Here is a 19,467-nt window from a genome sequence, read left to right as displayed (position 1 = left end):
GATGTACTGTCAGTCCTCTACGCGCGAGAGCGGCCTCGGGGGACCTTTTACTCCGAGCACCGAGGCCTCAACTCCCTCCGCCGTGCAGAGCAGAACGGGCTCCCCTGCCCGAGCCTCCCCCACAGTTCGCCGAGTGCGCCCCCTGTAGGGCGAGGACTGTCTAGGAGTGTGATGCACCCCCCGCCCCCTCCAAGCAGAGCGTCGAGGACAAAGAGCCCCCGCACACGCGCACAAAAACTCACATAATCCACCACAGCGACACGGCGGTACACATATCCCTGGGTCCTCGGAGAAACACCCCTCAAAGCTCCCCCTCCCGCCCCCTACGAAAGGCAGTCTTACAGCCTGCCAAATGGCTCTTTCAGACTTCTAGCTCTGAGCATGCACTGACATCCTGTTCCAGAAAATGCCTACTCGGCTCCCTTACCAAACCCAGTGACTAGTTCACAAACAGTAGTCTCATACCCACGACGAGACCCCCTACACGTACTGGACCTCCGAGAACCAAGCCCGTTTAATTTCACCGAGAATTAACCCATAGACAATAAGGACCATCCCACGAAGACCTTTATTCGGGCAATGGCACCCATAACATCCCCATTCAACTTAATTTCTCCACACCTGTACCCCCAAGCAAATGGTCCCAACGCATACAACCCTCCCTTACCTGTGGTAATTTTATCTGGAGGATGTCCTCACATTAAATTACTAGTCCAGCTGTTGGTGGAAGCCCATCCACTCGGGCCACAGTACGCACAAGAGCCCCCAAATCCACGTGGAGGGCACAGCCCTCGTTGGCAAAAGTAATGCATTCAAGAACAAAAGTCCCCAAAAAACATATTGGGCCCAGCTTACCTTATAGACGTTTGCTCATGATGCACCTTACTAGACGTTTGCTCATGATGCATGTCTCAAATGAGGAAATGCACCCCCCACTCACAGAAACCTCGTGGTGTACTTGTGTTGCACAATAAATATTTAATACTATAGCAGATCCACTCTAGTGGGCTTCAAGGCTTGTATAGAAGTTGGCGTATTGTTCCTGTTAATGGTATCCAGACCATTGTCATTTGGAGGAAATGGGATGGGGGGCGGGGATAGGGTGCCAAATAATAATCCTTACTTGGTTCTCTTACCTCACTGTAATAGACTTCCACCCGCTCACCATTGTGCAGCAATGATATTCAAAGTGTATTGCTTCTCCTCCATGTTACTTTAGAAGTGTGTACATCTCTGACCCCTTATAAAAGGCAAACTGGGCCCACCTAGCTCACAGGGTCGGGTAGCAATGGTATACTGTGCAAGTGACAACTTCTTGCAAGTCCCTTTACCTTGGACAAGGCTTTTGCAGACCCATAAAGTGCACCATCCAATTCTTCTTGAGACCCCAACAACTTAAGCCCATCCAAGGCCCCAACCCCCATGGGGCTTATCAATCTCGCATTCAACTCTGACCCGTTACGTGTTTTGCCTTGGCTTCGCAGAGTACCCTAATTTCACATGAACTAACTTGTGCAGGCATCCCACACGCACCCCAAACACCCTTGCTTGAGATACAAGTAATCTCTGGCGAGACCACTGAGGAATGCGTTCAATAGTTAACCTAAATATTATGCATTCATCAAGTACTTAAATCGCCTGCGAGACGTAACAATGCTAGGAATGACCAATTTTTATTTTTACAGCTTATCCATTTCTCCCCTCACCATTTAGTGGAAGGTATGGTTTAGCGCTGCACACACAACACAAACACTTTTGCACATCACCTCTGCTATAAAAATGAAGCTTCTTTTAACGACAAAAATTGGAAATTTAGCTTCCCGCATATCGCCTTAAACCAACCCCGCCCTCTTTAGTCCATAGCATTCTTTTGCTGTCCATACACACCCCTTCACCTAGACATCTGTGACTACCAGGGTCTTGGCCACCCTCGCATAACTTTAATGGTTGAAATGCGCACACGCACTATGGATCCTCCCAAATTTGGACTTCGGTTTCTCAAAGGGCTTTCAACCAAAAGTACGGTGGGGCCATAATTATGGTGAAAGGCGCTATAACAAATGAAAAATGAATTAATAACACTCGGCATCAGCCACTTGCACGTCCAAAGTAGTGCAGTGTGAACGCTCCAAAATCGCGTTTGAGTTAACTGATTGTGTTATAGCAAAGGTGAGGGAATGCCCCTTTGGTGATAGACTTCTCGCAGCCCTGTCCTTCAGTAGGTTTGGTTTGATAACCAAACAACCAGATCCACGACCATAAGCCTTACAGCCGTGACCCAGCGTCAGACTGCTTGCGCTTACAACACCCTCATGTAAGAACAAATTGTTGCCTTTCCCAAAGTGACTCGGCCTTCCCAATCAACTCTTTGAAATAGCAATTGTTCCCACACGAGGCAGACACAGCATCTTATAACTGTCTCCCTCACATTGTTGGGCGGACCATTGAAACAGTATGTGACCCCTTAAAGGTGTCACTGGGTCTGTTATGTTACCAACACCTGTGAACCGTTTATATGTACGTTTACATTTTCCTTCTCTTGCTCTTTTAGGTTGGCATCAAGTGTGCCATCCTGGCAGAAGGAATCACGTCCGCCGTGTACGCTGGCCAGTTTTGTGGAGTAGCATTGTGAACTTTTCCCACAGCAGACGTGGATTCATCTTGGAGAAGCATGGCATCGCCACTATCGCCTGGTTCCGGCAGTGAGGAGGAAGAGATGGACCTACTGATGAACAACACTGTCCCTCCCATGCCAGGTAAGAGGCTTTGCTTGTATATGTTGGGCATAGAGCCCAATGAAAGGAAGCGCCCCCAATTCAGCACGATCCTCCCCGCAATGAGAGACAATAAGGGACTCTCCCGTAGTGGGAATAAGACCAAGACAGAGTGCGGGTGAGCGTAAGTGGGAGTTTATCCAAGGATAAGGCATGCAAAGAACTCTGCAACCTACGAGAGCGCTCTGCCTGACAATAGCAAAGACAGGCGTATTTCTAATACAAAAAACGTCATCAACACCTAAACACTATAGGGGGCACAAGTCAATTGGGATTGGGTGGTGTCGACTAACTATAGGTGTTGCTGGCGCGGGGTTGGTCTTGGCGGGACGACGTCACTGGTCAGCCTCGTGGGTTGGGTTGGGCCTGGCAGGCCGGCTTGAGGTCATCCATGCGGTGTTGATGTGCTGGGGCAGCCTGTGACAATAACGAATACCTTTCCTGTCTCATTTGCCCTAGGCCATGCACACTACAGTTATTCAGAAAATGACATTTACGTTCATTAATAAATCGCTTCACCAGCTTATCTTATAAAATAAACACAACACATGAGGAATGCACCTCGTGAGAGGTCTGGTGGTTGTCGGTTGGGGTGAGATTTACCTGTGTCTTATTGACCGGTATTTTAGGTCACGGGACGGGGCTCTGGGACCTGGGCCGAGTGATACATGTCTGTCTGCTGCGTTAGAAGTTATTATATAGATGGGTCTCTGTGTCTTGTCCCAATGATGGGGGTCGTCCTTACACGGGGTCAGGATTCTTGGGGGGGGGGGTTCGTGGGGATTTATGAGAGGGTGCTGGTAGATCAGTGGGTTCATCCGTGGGTTTATTACCGTGCTGTAAATAACACAGGTGGCGGGCTGTGGCCTTGGTTGCGGCGCCGGGGCCTCTGACTCTCTGAAGTAACGCCAGCTTGGTTGGGGGAGGTGAGGGAGCGCAGCACAAGTCTTAGCTTTTTTATCTGGCAGGCTTGGTGGGGTGGGAGAGGGAATGACCTTGCATATACTCACAAAGGTATTTTCCTCGTGCGTTGCTGATCAGTGAATGCAGAAGTTTTATACTGTTCTGCCTTATTTTAACGTTATTCAGACACACATATATATATATATATATTTCATTTTCGTTACACATTTCTTTAATACAGTCGGTTCCAGTACCTTTTCATTACCTAACATTATGTTCACTACATTGTGTGCGTATTGTATGTACATTAGACGTTATACGAGGGATATCTAGGTTATGGCCTACAGAGATTGATGCTCGCCGCTTTGGGTGATTCAAAACATATATGAGTTCAAGTTTCTACATACTATTGAAAAACACTTTTACAAATAGAGGTTACACGTTTGGTCAACATCTTTCTCCGTGGTTATAGCAGCATTAGTCCAGACCTGGAGGGATATCATATAACGTTACATTTTTATGGTTCGTTCACATTTTAAACAGAGGTAGTTCATTAATACCAATACTTGAACTATTTTCTACCTTCTTCAGATAGTGATGCTTCAGCTTTTTTCCCCGTTGCCCCGGCCTTGCGGTCCGGGTCATACGGGGTGCAATATCACATTGTTACTAATATAATGTTGCCGTGTTGGCATCTCGGGTTTAGCTCATCTCCGACTTTCTCATGGGAACGCGCTCGCAGCGGATCTGCCAGGGCTGCTGAGGCGGCAGAGATGCATGAAAGGCCCTCCAAAGGTGGGGGCCTCGTTACAGTGTGCTGAACTCACACCATGTTTGCTGTGCAAGATGGCGTCTAGGCCTAACTTAAGTTTCGGTAAATGCAAAGACAGGGTGCGTGTGGGCAATGTCGTCGGCGGGTGAACCCCCCTCCACCTGGGCCCGGGTGGCATGAGGGTGCTCCCACCGAGCCATGGTCCTCACCTGGGGAGGGAGCTGTAGGTGAGGAGGGCCTCGTGGCCATTCCTCCCCTACATTTCCCCCCTTTCGTTACTTAAAGTAACGAATTTCTTTAGCTCTTCTAATCTTCTACATTCTTGTTCTTCTAACACTGCACCATCCCATGCAGGGGTTCCTTTTATAGGCATCCATGCTCTGCACACCCCCCTTAAGCTCTCACCTCTCCTAGCATACTCGTCTGGTGTACATGTCAAATATATACAGTCGCCGGTCTCTTCCAGATCTACCCAGACCTCCTCATACCATTCCAGTTCTACGTCTCGTGGTTCTTTAATCGTGGTGTGCCATAGCTTATCTACTATGTACTTGTCACGGCACATAGGCACTAACTGGTACCTGGGGGTGTTGTCTGTTCCTGTCTGCACATGTACTTCTTGTGTTGCTTTAATTGTACCACCGGAGTTGCCCATTGTCACCATCATCATTGCACCGTTAGGGACTGCATTAGCACAACATCGGAGGCCCACCTGGCACAGGCAGAACATCACAAGGATGATCACCACTATTGGTATCAGGAACTTCATTGTCACTCCAAGCCATGAGGGAACCCAAGAGAAGATATTGTCGAACCACGAGCTATCCTCAGCTCCACCTTCCATTTTCATCTTCTCGCCCAGGTTATGTACTGCTTCAATAACGTGGGACAGGGACCCATTTTCTGCGTCTTCGGAAGGTACGAACGTGCAGCATGCACTTCCTATTTTTCGGCAAACACCTCCATCGATTGCTGTTAACAGGTCTAGAACATACCTGTTTTGCATGGTCATTAATCGCAGAGCTCGTAGTTCCACCTTTATTATGTTAAACCCTTCTTCAGTGTCATTGGCCAACTGGATCAGTTCCCACCGTGTGATCTGGAGCCATTTTGCATTTGCTCTTGCTTGGACACTTGATACTAGTGAAGCAAAGAATGTTTCCACGGAGCTGAACAGGCGATACTTGTCTGGGATCTGTGCCAATAAATCAGATGATGCTTGTGATATGTAGTTCGAGGCTCGCTTGTTCCTTGAGAGCTCTTCTCCTTTCCCTCCGGAGGACAGGACATAAAGGTGCGCTTGTGTAGTTGGAGACGCTGCATTCTGGTTCAAGCCTTCGTTCATCGTGTTACTTCTGTCAATATGGCTTTCGGGAATCACCATTAGTGTTGAATGCAAAGTGGCCATTGAGCAGCTACCACTCCATGATTGGGGAAGGTGCAGGTACGCCTTGTTCCCGCATACCCAGTAGGTGTCCATTAGTGCTGCTGTTCCTTTTTTCATATCTGGGATGGTGAGAGTTTTGTTACAGTTCTTGTTCGTTCCTATTGCCATTTTTCCTTCTCCCTTGAAACATAGTTTGTTTTGTATTTCACTTTGTAGCTTAAAGGGTTTTTCCATCGCTGTTACCCATGTTAATTTAGGGATGTGTTCTTTCCATATTGGCAAGCACGTTCTTTCCATCCACCGCAACTTTTCCGGTTGAACACCCTTCAGTGCTTCTGCCTTGCACAGCACTTCTTCGTCTTTCCATTTGCTTTCGGAAAACAGTGTCCCTTGTATTGCAAAGAAAGGTTCTTTAAGGCAGATCACTCCAGACGCTTGCGAATAGCACGTTTTGTTGTTCTGTACCATTCTGAAAGAGACATCGTGTGCTTGGAAAGTGTTCTTTATTCTACACAGCGTGAGATGAAGGAGACATTGGGCATCCACAATGGGCAATTCTCGTGGCAACAATACTTTAGGTGTGCCTGATGCATGGGGGATAAGTGAGCAGACATAACAGCTCTCATTGGTTGTTTGTTTAGCTGTTGTGCTCATATCTGCATACCATTTATTTGCTTGGTGAGGGTGTCGTGGGTCTTCCATTTTGTCTAACCCTAGCCCATAATACTCATCATACCCTTTTCCACCAGTCTCTCTTCTCCGCCTACTTTTCTCCCTTCTTCTGTACCTTCTCGTTATAGGAGGTGAAGAACCAGGCCCCCCTTCCTCCCTCCCACCCCCCTTTTCTAATTCTTCATATAGGGACTTGTGTTCTGTCATCATAATCACTTTTCCATCCTCATTAATAAACAAGAGATCGTTGTTTGAAATTGGGGCGGGAGGGATCGTGTGGTTGTTGTATGTTCCAGGTTGGGACATTGTGTCATTATCTACATTTTTGGTTCTCCATTGTGAGAGGACAGCAGTGGGTGGTGTAGTATAGTATCCCCACACAAAGTGTGATCCATCCCAGATCAAGAAATCACCTTCTTTGATACCTACAGTCGGAATTGTTTTCGTTCCAGGAGCAAGGGTGGTGTTGTTCCCCCCTCCCCCCTCGTTCATCTCGGTAGAGATGAACGCTATAATCCAGTGTAACACCAGACAAAACATTGAGATGAAGAACACGATAGCACACATTGATAAACCACATTCAAATGAATATGTTAATCTAGCCACTAACATTTCTCTAAATCTAACATATCTATTAGTTGCAGGCTGCCCATTCGATGCCATGATAAATCCTGTTTGAGACACAAAAGTTCATTAAATACAAACATGTAAGCATTTCCACATTGTAACGTTTCGGTGATAAAATATAGGGTTGGGTGAGGAAGGGGGTTTGTTGACAGACAAGGTAGCTTTCAGTCAATATTATTCGTACCTTACTATATATATATATAAATAATAAAAAACATGACATTTTAAAAACAACAATAATAAAAAACATCTTAAAGAGTACAGGAAGGGAAAAAAGAACCCCACGCAAAACTTTCAAAAATTGTAAAAAGAAAATTTACATATACATGTGTACATGTTTTAGTCCAGGACATTTGTTGCGCGCTAATTGTGTTCACTGTTCATCTCATGAAGCACACAAAATTCCAATCATTCATTCCGCACAACTTCATCGTCCGCTGTTGCCTGTGCCTCATCCTGCACCTCACTCTCCGCAGCGCTGTAAGCTTTACGTACATCTGTCAAATGCACCCAATATCGCAGGCCCTTAACCTTTACTGCTGTAGGCGTGCAAAACACTACCTCATAGGGGCCATGGAAGCGTGGTGCGTTCCACCTCCGCACAAAACTTCTAACATATATAAGGTCACCAGGCATTAGCTGTAGTGGTTTTTCAGGCAAACCGTTTGGTTCAGTCGCGTTCCCCTCCTCTCTTGTCGAGGGGGGGCTAGTTGCTTTGAAATTACGCGCGCTGCCCGTGTCAATTTTCGCAGGTATTCTGTGAACTCCTCCCCCAATATAGCTGCGCTTCTGTGTGCATCAGAACGCTCACGGAGAGGCGAATGCGCTGTGTGCATTCTTCTTCCCGTGACGATCTCGTGCGGGGACAAATGGTGATCCTTACTTGGCTGGTTTCGTAGTTCAAACAAGGCCAAAGGCAGGCAGTACATCCAAGTCTTTTTAAGGGAAAAACAAAGTTTTGATAATCTGCTTTTTAACAGGCCGTTTATCTTTTCTACGACGCCATTACTTTGAGGATGATAAATCGAACATAATTTGTGCTTTATTCCCAATAATGTAGTCACTTCTTTAAAGAGTTCATTAACAAAATGCGTCCCGTTATCTGAGCGAATAACGTCGCAAATTCCCCAGCGCGGAAACACTTCCCGCACTAGGAACTTCGCGGCGCCCTTCGCGTCAGGGCGGGCACAAGGGCCTGCCTCCACCCACCTCGAAAATGGACATACAACCACAATCATGTATCGAGCCCCGTTACACCTTTCTCCCATGTCTACATAATCAATGTGGAGCTCTCTGAATGGGCCACTTGGTTTTGGTATCGTACCCCTTAGTGTACGCAATGTCATACCTGAGTTGTAAATTTGACATGTCGTGTATTCTAGAGCTAACCTTGTGACGTGTTCCTGGAGGCAAGGTGTAAACCAATCTTCTTGTATCTCTGCCATTATGTGTTTCTTTGTGTTGTGTGCAGGAAAGTGTAGTTGTTGAAATGCTATTTCTAACAGCGTGATTGGCATTACCACTTTTCCTGAACTCTCTTGTCGCCACAATAAATCAGTCGGTGATTTGCTGCATCCTCTCTTAGTCCACAGCAATTTTTCCTCTGCACTAGCTCCCTCTTGCAGCTCTATTATCTCCTGTGTGGACATCATGTTGTATCCTGTGGGGACTTCTTGGCTTGCTGTGTGGTGCAACATGTACTCTCCTATTTCACCTTTTTGTAGATATGAAGCTGCTTTGGCAGCGGCGTCTGCTGCCGCGTTCCCCAAAGATATAAAATCTGTATTTGCGGTATGAGCTTGACATTTTACGATGGCCACTGCCGTGGGGTCTTGCAGGGCCTCAATCAGTTCTTTCAATAATTCTGCATGCTGGACTGGCGTTCCGTCTGCTCGCCGAAACCCTCTCCGCCCCCACCGGGCCAACCCGCCGTGAACTGTTGTTGTCATGTATGCTGAGTCTGTATATATGGTCACTGCGCACCCCTTGGCGGCATGCAATGCTTCTATTAGCGCTATTAGTTCTGCTGCTTGCGCTGAATAGTGTGATGGGAGGCGGTGTTGTACTAGTATCTCATATTCATCTTCCTCTAATCGTACCACTGCCATACCCACATGCTTTTCTCCTGTCTCCATGTCGATTGATGCTGACCCGTCCACAAAATACACCTCACCCTCGGTCAGGGCATTTTCAAAAATCACTGTATCCTTACTTTCGTCACCTGTGTACGTGGCGCAGTTGTGGTTTTGCATGTCCTCTATGGTGCATGCCTCTGTGATGAATGTGGCTGGGTTCACTGTTTTACATCTTACTATATGGATGTTAGCGCTGGACAGTATTATCTCATATGCTGTGGCGCGTTGTGTTGTCAATGTGCTCTTTGTTCGCTCTAATATTGCAAAAAGTGAGTGTTCCACAAACAGTGTCACCGGGCAGCCCATTACTATCGTGGCACTTTTTTCAATTGCGAACGCGGCTGCAGCTAGGGATTGCTCGCAGGCGAAATGACCTTGCATTACTGCGTCTAGGGTGCCGCTGTAGTAAGCTAGTGGTTTGTGCCCTAAGGATGTTTTCTGTGTCAGTACTGCTGTCATCAATGTTCCTTTGCAGTGTGAAAATAAGAAGAATTCGCGCCCATAATCTGGGTTTGCTAGTACTGGAGCGCTTGATATCAGCTCTTTTAGTGAGTTAAATGCTGTGTTCATCACCTCTGTCCATTCTATGTGTTTGTGTTCTTGTTGTGCTTCTTTCAGTGCCTGTAGCAGGGGCCTTGTGTACGCCGCATAGTCCAATATCCATGCTCGGCAATAGTTACACATACCCAGAAATTTCTGCATCTCTTTTACTGTTTTGGGCTCCCCAATTGTTCTAATCGCCTGTGCCCTGTCTGGTATAATTCGCTTGCCATCCTTTGATATCAACTGACCCAAGTATAGGACCTCCGTCAGACAGTATTGTAACTTCCCCTTGTCCACCTTGTACCCCTTATTTGCCAATAATGTCAAGAGTGTTATCGAGTCCTGTCTGCATTCTTCCTCAGCCTGTGCACAAACCAATAAATCATCAACGTACTGAATCACTGTGCTTTCTACAGACAAATTCCCCAGATCTTCATGTAGTACCCTGTTAAATATGCTTGGGCTCTCGCAATATCCTTGTGGTAGTCTGCAGTGTTCGAACCTCCTTCCTCCCAATGTAAATGCTGTCAAGTACCTGCTCTCTTCTGCCAAGGGAATCGAAAAGAATGCATTTTTTAAGTCAATTACTGTGAAGTGTGATGCTATTTTTGGAATGTTGCACAGTATTGTCGCCGGGTTCGGGACTAAAGGGAACTCCTTCATTACCACATCGTTCAATGGGCGTAAATCTTGTATCATCCTCCATGAACCCCCCTTCGCTTTTTTGATTGGGTAAATGCATGTGTTGCATGGGGAGTTTGAGGGCACTATTATACCCTGTGCTAGCAGTGCTTCTATTGTCTCTCTGATCCCTTCTTCTGCTTCTCGCGACAGTGGATATTGTTTCACCCGGGGTAGTATTGCTCCTTGTTTTACTTTTATCACCACAGGCTGAACTTCATGTAGCAACCCTACATCGTGGGGGCCATTAGTCCATAAGTTAGCGGGTACTGAACTCATGTCTTCATCAAAAAATGTATGCGGTGCTCCTACTACCGCCATTAGTTCAACTTTAGTTTGTCTGGCTGTAACTACGATGTCGCAGGGCATTGCCAGTTCCATCACTACTTCACCATCTCCCTCAGTGTCAGAAAATAGCTCCTCGTCCGAGAGCTCTCTCAGGGGGATATTTGCATTTGTACACAATACTGTCCGCCACTCACACCCTTCCATGTCAATACCAATCACGCATATTCTGTTTGCTGATACATGTATTGCATGCAAATCCAATGATAGTACTTCCCCAAGAGCAGTGTCAGGGCTTGCTATGGGACGAAAAAGGAATTCTGCTGGTATTCTCCACTCCACCCTTTTTAGTTCTGGTACTATGAGAGCCAATGTTCTCATGCCTTCAACAAACATCTCCTCATTTCTTGGTACCCCTCTGATCTCTTTTATTATTGTGTGGCCGTGTATTACTGCTAATATACGGAGGGGGCATATGCCTGGCGTTGAACATACGATGCCGCTCCCTGTGAATGATATGGTCATGTTTAGTTTGCTCAAGAGATCTCTCCCCAGTAAGTTGATGGGAGAGTTTTCATAGTACAGTAAGGGTGCTTTCACTGTTTTACCCCCCACTGTCACATCCAATACCTCTGTGTAAGGAACTTCAATTACAGCCCCAGAGAACCCCTGCGTCTCTAACGTTCTATTAGATAACGGGAACCGGCCCTCTCTAATGCATGATTTCTCCGCTCCCGAATCCACCATGAATATGAATTGCTTGTCTCCTATCTGCGCTCCTATCAATGGTTCCTCTGATGCATTGTGGGTCGTAGACAGTACTGGACACGCAAGTGCTCTCTGTGGGCTGTCCTATGCGGGGTGTCTCATTGCCCCCCCTTGATCGAAAATGTTCCCCGAAACTACTGACACTCCACTGTAAGGTGCGGGGGCTGGTGCCCCATTAGCTCCTGTGGCGAAAGTATTACCAGGCGTGTAGTGCACATTGTCATTATTCTGTGGGCTGGTTTGTGTTCGGTATTGATGTCCGTGTAGTTGTGCGTTACTCCTTTGTACTACATTGTCTGGTTGCTGGTATTGTCCCATGGGGAGGCCGTAGGGGCTTCCTGGATGGGGGTGTCCGTACTGTTCTATCTCTTGGAAACCGTTGTTTTGTCTGCTCCTACATTCCCTTGAGTAATGCCCCCATCTCCCACAATTCCAACAGCTCCCCTGTGGACCTCTGGGACCCTGCCACCCATTTCCTCCCATTCCTCCATACCCTTGTCCTCCTCTTCGCCCCCTGTACCCACCTCTTCCTCCTCTTGGGGCCCACTCTTGCCACGTTGGACCTCCGTTCTGCTCCTGCTCTGTCCACTGTCGTTGCCCTTGTCCTGCCCAATTCGCTGCTATTCTTCCTTGTATTGCTATTTGCCCCTCCTCTCCTTCCTCTCCCTCCCGTATGAGTGGGAGTCCCGCTACCGCTGCTGCGACCTTCACCAATTTTGATTGCACCAACTTCGCCTCGTCCGCCAACCTTTTCTGTGCTACTTCCCTCTCTCTTTCTTTGATCCGTTTACAATGGTGTACTATTATGCTTTGGATCTCCGGCCAGCCTTTTGCCTCAACACCTGCTATTTTATCTAGTGCCTTTTGCACTTCCTTTGGGAGCCCTCTTTTAATGATGAAGTAAAATAGAGACGTGGATTGGTGCCAGGGCGTACCCGTTTCCGCTCTCCACATCTCCTGCACCCGGAGAATGTAATCCATAGCGTCCTCCCCATCATTCATGGTACATTGCATTACTGACTGCAGATCAGGGGTATCTGGGAAGGTTTCCCGCAGTGCGTCCCACACCCTTGCTCGCACGGTGTTAAAAGAAGCCCCATCATGGCGATCACACTCCAAAGTTACAGCTGGAAAACCCGCTTTAGCCCACACTCTGTCTGCCTGATCCCCTACTGCGGACACTAGTAGGCTTTTCACATCGCCTACTGCCAGCGGTATACCCGCGGTATGTTTCTCAAATGCATATATCCACTTGCTTGCCCCTCCTGACAGCTGTGGTAGTAATTTCATTAAGTTAGCCTTGTCCATCTGAGCCCACGGTATATAGTTCGGCCTCCCACCTCCCCTGTGGAGTAATGGTAGTTGTAATTTCCCTTTTGCCGTTGCAGCTTCCTTTTCCTTAGTCACTGCTGACTCTAATGACGCCATCTTCCCCACCCTATTTCTTAGTCGTCCTATCCATTCATCCTCTATAGTCCCCAGTGAACATGCCCCATCTAGCTCCTCGCCTTCTCCTCCTACTGCCATGCTCAATCTATCACTCTCATCCCCCCCTCCTCTGACATCACATAACAAATCCTCTCTGATCCCTCTCTCTCGCGAGACATCACCAATGCTTCCTTCTGCTGTCCCTACTTCTATTATCCTGGTCGGTTCTTCCTCAATTCTGAACAGTATTTCCCCCTTTTTCCATCCTTCCTCAATTTGTCTACTTTCGCTCGACGCTCTAGACGTGCGTCCAGATTGTGTGGGGGCGCACGCTGTGCGTTCACATATGTCTTTTATTCTTGAGAGCTCATCTCGTGCCACTGTAAGCCTCGACTCTAAGTCACTCGTTAACTTCTCTATGTCCACTCTCTGTGTGCCTCCCTGGGTGCGCTCTCTGGTGTTTTCGTATGGTGGGGGTGCAGTTGGTCTTTGTGGCGTGCTGGTTGAAGGGGGAGGCACATAAATCGGGTCGCTATATCCTGCTGCAGGGGCTGGTTTAGGTAATATTGGGTACAACATAACCACTTCCGCAGGCTGTTCTGTACTTAACTGTTCCTTTTCCTCTCGCGGGATCATTAGTGGATTGTCTGTGGTGGAGGGTAAATCAATATTTGGAGCTGGAGCTTTGGGTGGGGGTACTTCCTCAAACAATCTCCAAAGATCTAATATCTCCTTCCTGTTCTGCCATTGTTTTCCCTTATACTTGAGGCGAATACATGTACATACCATATCAAGAACGCTTTTGTCAAAAGACCCTCCTTCTGGCCAAATCTGGGGCAACCCCTCCCCTTTCAATTCTGTTAACCATTGATCATGATATTTATTTATGCGTTCAGCATATCCCGGCAAGCTCTTGCAAATGTGTGACAAGGGAGTTTCAGCCCCCATCCTTTAAATCGCTAGCGCTACCACGTTCGCTTTCGTTACCTTTTATTAGCTGTAAATATGCGTATGTATTCCTTTATGGCACAGACAAGAGCGGACCTCTTAAAATTATCACCCACCGTTATTCACTGCACAAATCTCTTCTCACTCACCATATCTCATCTCCTTCCCATTCCCAGGCACTCTTATGTGATCTCACTTGTAATTGATCAAGTACTGGTTATGGCCACACTCTCTGACACCACCTCGCGGCCACCCGTTCGTCTCTCACACTCGTACGGTGCGCGCACCCTTCACAATGCTTTCCACTCACACTCTTTGTCTTTCTCCTCCCTTTCCTCCCTAACCAGCTGTCCCTGTTTTCCTGCTAAGGTTACTGTGTTCACGTCTGTACGTGCCACTACTGAGTCCCCGCTTTTTAAGATGTTCTAACTTCTTTATACCCTTCTCATTTTCGCCCCCTACCCCGTGGAAATGGAAAAAGAAGAAATAGAGAGAGAGAGCACAATCACTAAAAAATATTCCCGGTGTCTCCTTTTCTAGACACCAATAACTTATTTCTCACTTCTTCATATATTCCCAGTACTAGTCTAGATAGCACTATGCGGCGCCGCCTTCCACCCCCTCTCGGAGCTAGGTTTCCGTCACTTCTACCACGTCACTTATTTCTTACTCCTAATGGCCATATGCAAAAGAAAGAATAAAGAAAATTTCAAGACCCGTCTGTAGTAGACCCCCGATATTCTTCTCCTCTACCTGTCCCCGTTCTGTTATTCCCAATTCCCTTTCTTTTCCCCTTGACGATCACTCGCACTCGGTACTCACGTGCCCGTCTTGAACCGATACTCTCCGAAACTGGGTCCGTCCAGGCGGCGTCACCGGTAACTCAACGGTCAGCCCCTGGCTCCGGCGAGCGGCACTCAAAGGGGATTTTTTTCCAATCGGGATCCCGTACCCTTTCTCATTGAGTGCGCACTTCTTATTGTGCCGGTCGCCGTTGGCGGGCGGCCTCCCGGAGACGGCTCACCGTGCGTATCCCTTCTCGACCGGAGATTCTCGTGCCACAAGGGGGTCGTTTAAGAAGGAGTTAGGAAAAATAGTTTGGAGATATCACGCTATCGGGGTCACCACTGAAAGGAAGCGCCCCCAATTCAGCACGATCCTCCCCGCAATGAGAGACAATAAGGGACTCTCCCGTAGTGGGAATAAGACCAAGACAGAGTGCGGGTGAGCGTAAGTGGGAGTTTATCCAAGGATAAGGCATGCAAAGAACTCTGCAACCTACGAGAGCGCTCTGCCTGACAATAGCAAAGACAGGCGTATTTCTAATACAAAAAACGTCATCAACACCTAAACACTATAGGGGGCACAAGTCAATTGGGATTGGGTGGTGTCGACTAACTATAGGTGTTGCTGGCGCGGGGTTGGTCTTGGCGGGACGACGTCACTGGTCAGCCTCGTGGGTTGGGTTGGGCCTGGCAGGCCGGCTTGAGGTCATCCATGCGGTGTTGATGTGCTGGGGCAGCCTGTGACAATAACGAATACCTTTCCTGTCTCATTTGCCCTAGGCCATGCACACTACAGTTATTCAGAAAATGACATTTACGTTCATTAATAAATCGCTTCACCAGCTTATCTTATAAAATAAACACAACACATGAGGAATGCACCTCGTGAGAGGTCTGGTGGTTGTCGGTTGGGGTGAGATTTACCTGTGTCTTATTGACCGGTATTTTAGGTCACGGGACGGGGCTCTGGGACCTGGGCCGAGTGATACATGTCTGTCTGCTGCGTTAGAAGTTATTATATAGATGGGTCTCTGTGTCTTGTCCCAATGATGGGGGTCGTCCTTACACGGGGTCAGGATTCTTGGGGGGGGGGGGTTCGTGGGGATTTATGAGAGGGTGCTGGTAGATCAGTGGGTTCATCCGTGGGTTTATTACCGTGCTGTAAATAACACAGGTGGCGGGCTGTGGCCTTGGTTGCGGCGCCGGGGCCTCTGACTCTCTGAAGTAACGCCAGCTTGGTTGGGGGAGGTGAGGGAGCGCAGCACAAGTCTTAGCTTTTTTATCTGGCAGGCTTGGTGGGGTGGGAGAGGGAATGACCTTGCATATACTCACAAAGGTATTTTCCTCGTGCGTTGCTGATCAGTGAATGCAGAAGTTTTATACTGTTCTGCCTTATTTTAACGTTATTCAGACACACATATATATATATATATATTTCATTTTCGTTACACATTTCTTTAATACAGTCGGTTCCAGTACCTTTTCATTACCTAACATTATGTTCACTACATTGTGTGCGTATTGTATGTACATTAGACGTTATACGAGGGATATCTAGGTTATGGCCTACAGAGATTGATGCTCGCCGCTTTGGGTGATTCAAAACATATATGAGTTCAAGTTTCTACATACTATTGAAAAACACTTTTACAAATAGAGGTTACACGTTTGGTCAACATCTTTCTCCGTGGTTATAGCAGCATTAGTCCAGACCTGGAGGGATATCATATAACGTTACATTTTTATGGTTCGTTCACATTTTAAACAGAGGTAGTTCATTAATACCAATACTTGAACTATTTTCTACCTTCTTCAGATAGTGATGCTTCAGCTTTTTTCCCCGTTGCCCCGGCCTTGCGGTCCGGGTCATACGGGGTGCAATATCACATTGTTACTAATATAATGTTGCCGTGTTGGCATCTCGGGTTTAGCTCATCTCCGACTTTCTCATGGGAACGCGCTCGCAGCGGATCTGCCAGGGCTGCTGAGGCGGCAGAGATGCATGAAAGGCCCTCCAAAGGTGGGGGCCTCGTTACAGTGTGCTGAACTCACACCATGTTTGCTGTGCAAGATGGCGTCTAGGCCTAACTTAAGTTTCGGTAAATGCAAAGACAGGGTGCGTGTGGGCAATGTCGTCGGCGGGTGAACCCCCCTCCACCTGGGCCCGGGTGGCATGAGGGTGCTCCCACCGAGCCATGGTCCTCACCTGGGGAGGGAGCTGTAGGTGAGGAGGGCCTCGTGGCCATTCCTCCCCTACACCAATCTGATGGTTTTTGTTACTTGGGTGGGCTTGCTGGGTGGTTCATGGCGTGCGATCGTCTTCTGATAAAGCAGCTATGTTTATTGAGGAGATGGATTACCCCCTGCATTCCTGCTAAATTACTGCGTGGACCGCATTAATCTAGTCCTGTCGGACTAGTATGTGGTTCCTGTGATGGAGAAAGTGGCGTCTGACCTAATTTCCGGTTTGGTTTATTGGCCGTGTCGGGTTTCTGGCTTACTGGACTCTTTTGGAGGGGGCTGATTTGACTGATTCATGTGATGTGGCCAGAGGACCTTTGCCTGGCCCATGTTTCTCAGAAGCGTAGTGGGTCCCAGTCTGCTAGTTAATGGGCGCAGGCTCTGCTTGTGGTTCGCTCAGTGGGTCACTGGATGGAAGTTTGTGCCTCCTTGTTTGGATTTTGCCGTGGGACCTGAGCACAGCACAGTCAATTGGTTTCATGGGTGGCAGAAGAGGGCACTGTTACTGGTTCTTGGTATGTGGTTGCCCCACTAGATAGTTTTGGATGGATTTGATTGGCTATTTGTGTGCAAAGGCGGTTGGAGGTGAAGGGATGTATGCGCTGTGGCAGTGTTTGTCAGGGCCACGTACGTTTTTAATGGGCGTCAGGTGTGGCCTAGCTTTAGGCCAACCTGGTTGGTTCGTGGGCGTTGGCTGGTCAGCACGTGATTGTTGGGGAGTACGGGTCTTCGGACTGCCGGGCTAGTTCTGGAATCTTCTGTATGATGTCGAACTTTTCATTTGGTCTGCTTTCTTGAGACTGGTCGAGAATTCTCATTTGTAATGCCACATAAGTAATCTCAAAACGAAAACGTGTGACTCGGGCAGATGCCTGCCTGCGATTGGTTATTTCTCTTGACCCTGGTGTGTAGTGGGTTGACTGGAAGTCAATGTACAATTTTGGGTTACAGTGGGAAGCATAACCTGGTGTGGCCAGGGATCTATTTTTCTTTTTGGGTGACCATGTGTTGTCAGATGTGTCTGATTATTGTTTTGATTTTTTTTTTTGTGTTTTTGATTATTTTATTTTTTCTCTTGGGTGCCATAGCTTTGACAAATGTGTGTACACTTGCCCCCTTCTCTTCTGCAAGGAATAGGGAATTTAACCGGCATATGAAAACCTGGATGTTATTTTCTGACATCTGTAGGTTGTCAAAGGGTCGGACCACTTCGTTTTCCTGCCAGTTGAACTTGCTAGTTGGGCTGTGTATCTAATTTAGCAAAGTGTGCAAAACTGTTAGCCAGACTTAAGCCACCATGCCATGATAATTTTGCATCTGCCGCATTATGTACTGAGACCTGGAGAGAAGGGGGCCCTCTCCCACACTGCCTTTTAATGCAAATGTATTTTGGCCACCCATTTCTCCACATCGTGCAGTTAAAATACGCATTCATGCAACCAGCATAAAAAGGTATATTTGCAGAGTGAAAATATATGCTGCAAGAGTCTCCTGCAAGGGGAAATGGTGAAGAGGGACGCATGGTGTGCTTGTGCGTTTCACAGGGAGATAGATACTCATGTAAAATTCACTTTGCTAGAAAAGGCTCTACTTGGGCAATACAGCTGCACATCACGCATATGAAGGACTGCAATGCTGCAACATGCTGGGTTTGCTAGTGTTTCATGTAGAGAAGCTGTATCCAACGTTTCTGGCCGCACTGTGGTATGAGGTGTTGGAGGGGCATGGGTGGTTTTTCTTCTGTAAATTCATTCCGATTTAAAATGGGGAAATGTAATCCTGCCCAGAAGAATTCCACCTGGCTAAGAAGCATTTGCTCCCACGTTCTCAACTACTTTTTGGATGAAAGGGCCCCCGGGAAAGCAGTGGGCACATATGCCATTTATATGCATATTGCGCATATGTTTGTAATGGTATTGCCGGATTTGTATTGTTGAAAAGAAACACATCCTACTGCCCTCTCAGAGCCATACGTTTTTGGGTGGGTGATTAACTTGGTTGTCAATTTTGTAGCAGTGTTATTTTCAAAACATTTTTGAAGAAAGTGTTCAGGTGGATTAGGCCAGGCCTTTGAGGCCCTTATGCAGTGCAATCCCCTTTGACACGCATATGTCAATTCTTTTTAAAATTTGGTGCTCCTTTTCTAGCCCAATGTTGCAAAAGAATGTTTCGGTACTATTTTTTTTTTAGGAGTGGCGGTGGTGCAGATGCCATCACTCTTGTAAAGTTTTATCTGTAACATGGTAACTGGGCTTCAGGTGTACTGCTTAGTCTTTAAGCTTGTCCTGCCATTTTGGGTGTTTCATTACATGCCGTCATATTTTTCTGGTTTGCTCGAGCATTGATCGTGATTGTCCAGTTCTTTCTCTTTCGCCCCCCCCCCCCCCTCCCTTTTCCTCCTCAGTCCAAGCCGACTTCAGCACTGCCACCTACCTTCTGACTCATACGACCCATGAAGCGTCAGTGGAGGCTTTTGCTGCTACTTTCTCTCCTCCTTCTGCACCTTTAGGCTGACTCG

General features: G+C 47.4%; 1 protein-coding gene across 2 annotated transcripts in view; it reads left to right on the top strand.

Annotated features, from left to right (window-relative positions):
* The window catches only part of CHD4 (chromodomain helicase DNA binding protein 4), a 497,532-nt gene that overhangs the window by 574 nt on the left and 477,491 nt on the right, over positions 1-19,467 (top strand). For both annotated transcript variants that reach the window (XM_069650684.1, XM_069650685.1), the window contains exon 2: positions 2,552-2,756. In XM_069650684.1, the coding sequence (XP_069506785.1) occupies positions 2,672-2,756 (85 nt within the window). In that variant the 5' untranslated portion in view covers positions 2,552-2,671. The remainder of the gene's footprint in view (positions 1-2,551; positions 2,757-19,467) is intronic.

This window comes from Ambystoma mexicanum, chromosome 3p (assembly GCF_040938575.1).
Source record: "Ambystoma mexicanum isolate Mex_15411 chromosome 3p, UKY_AmexF1_1, whole genome shotgun sequence".
Taxonomy (NCBI): Eukaryota; Metazoa; Chordata; class Amphibia; order Caudata; family Ambystomatidae; genus Ambystoma; species Ambystoma mexicanum.
The sequence above is the reverse complement of the archived record's forward strand: the minus strand, read 5'-3'. Positions and strand labels throughout refer to the sequence as shown.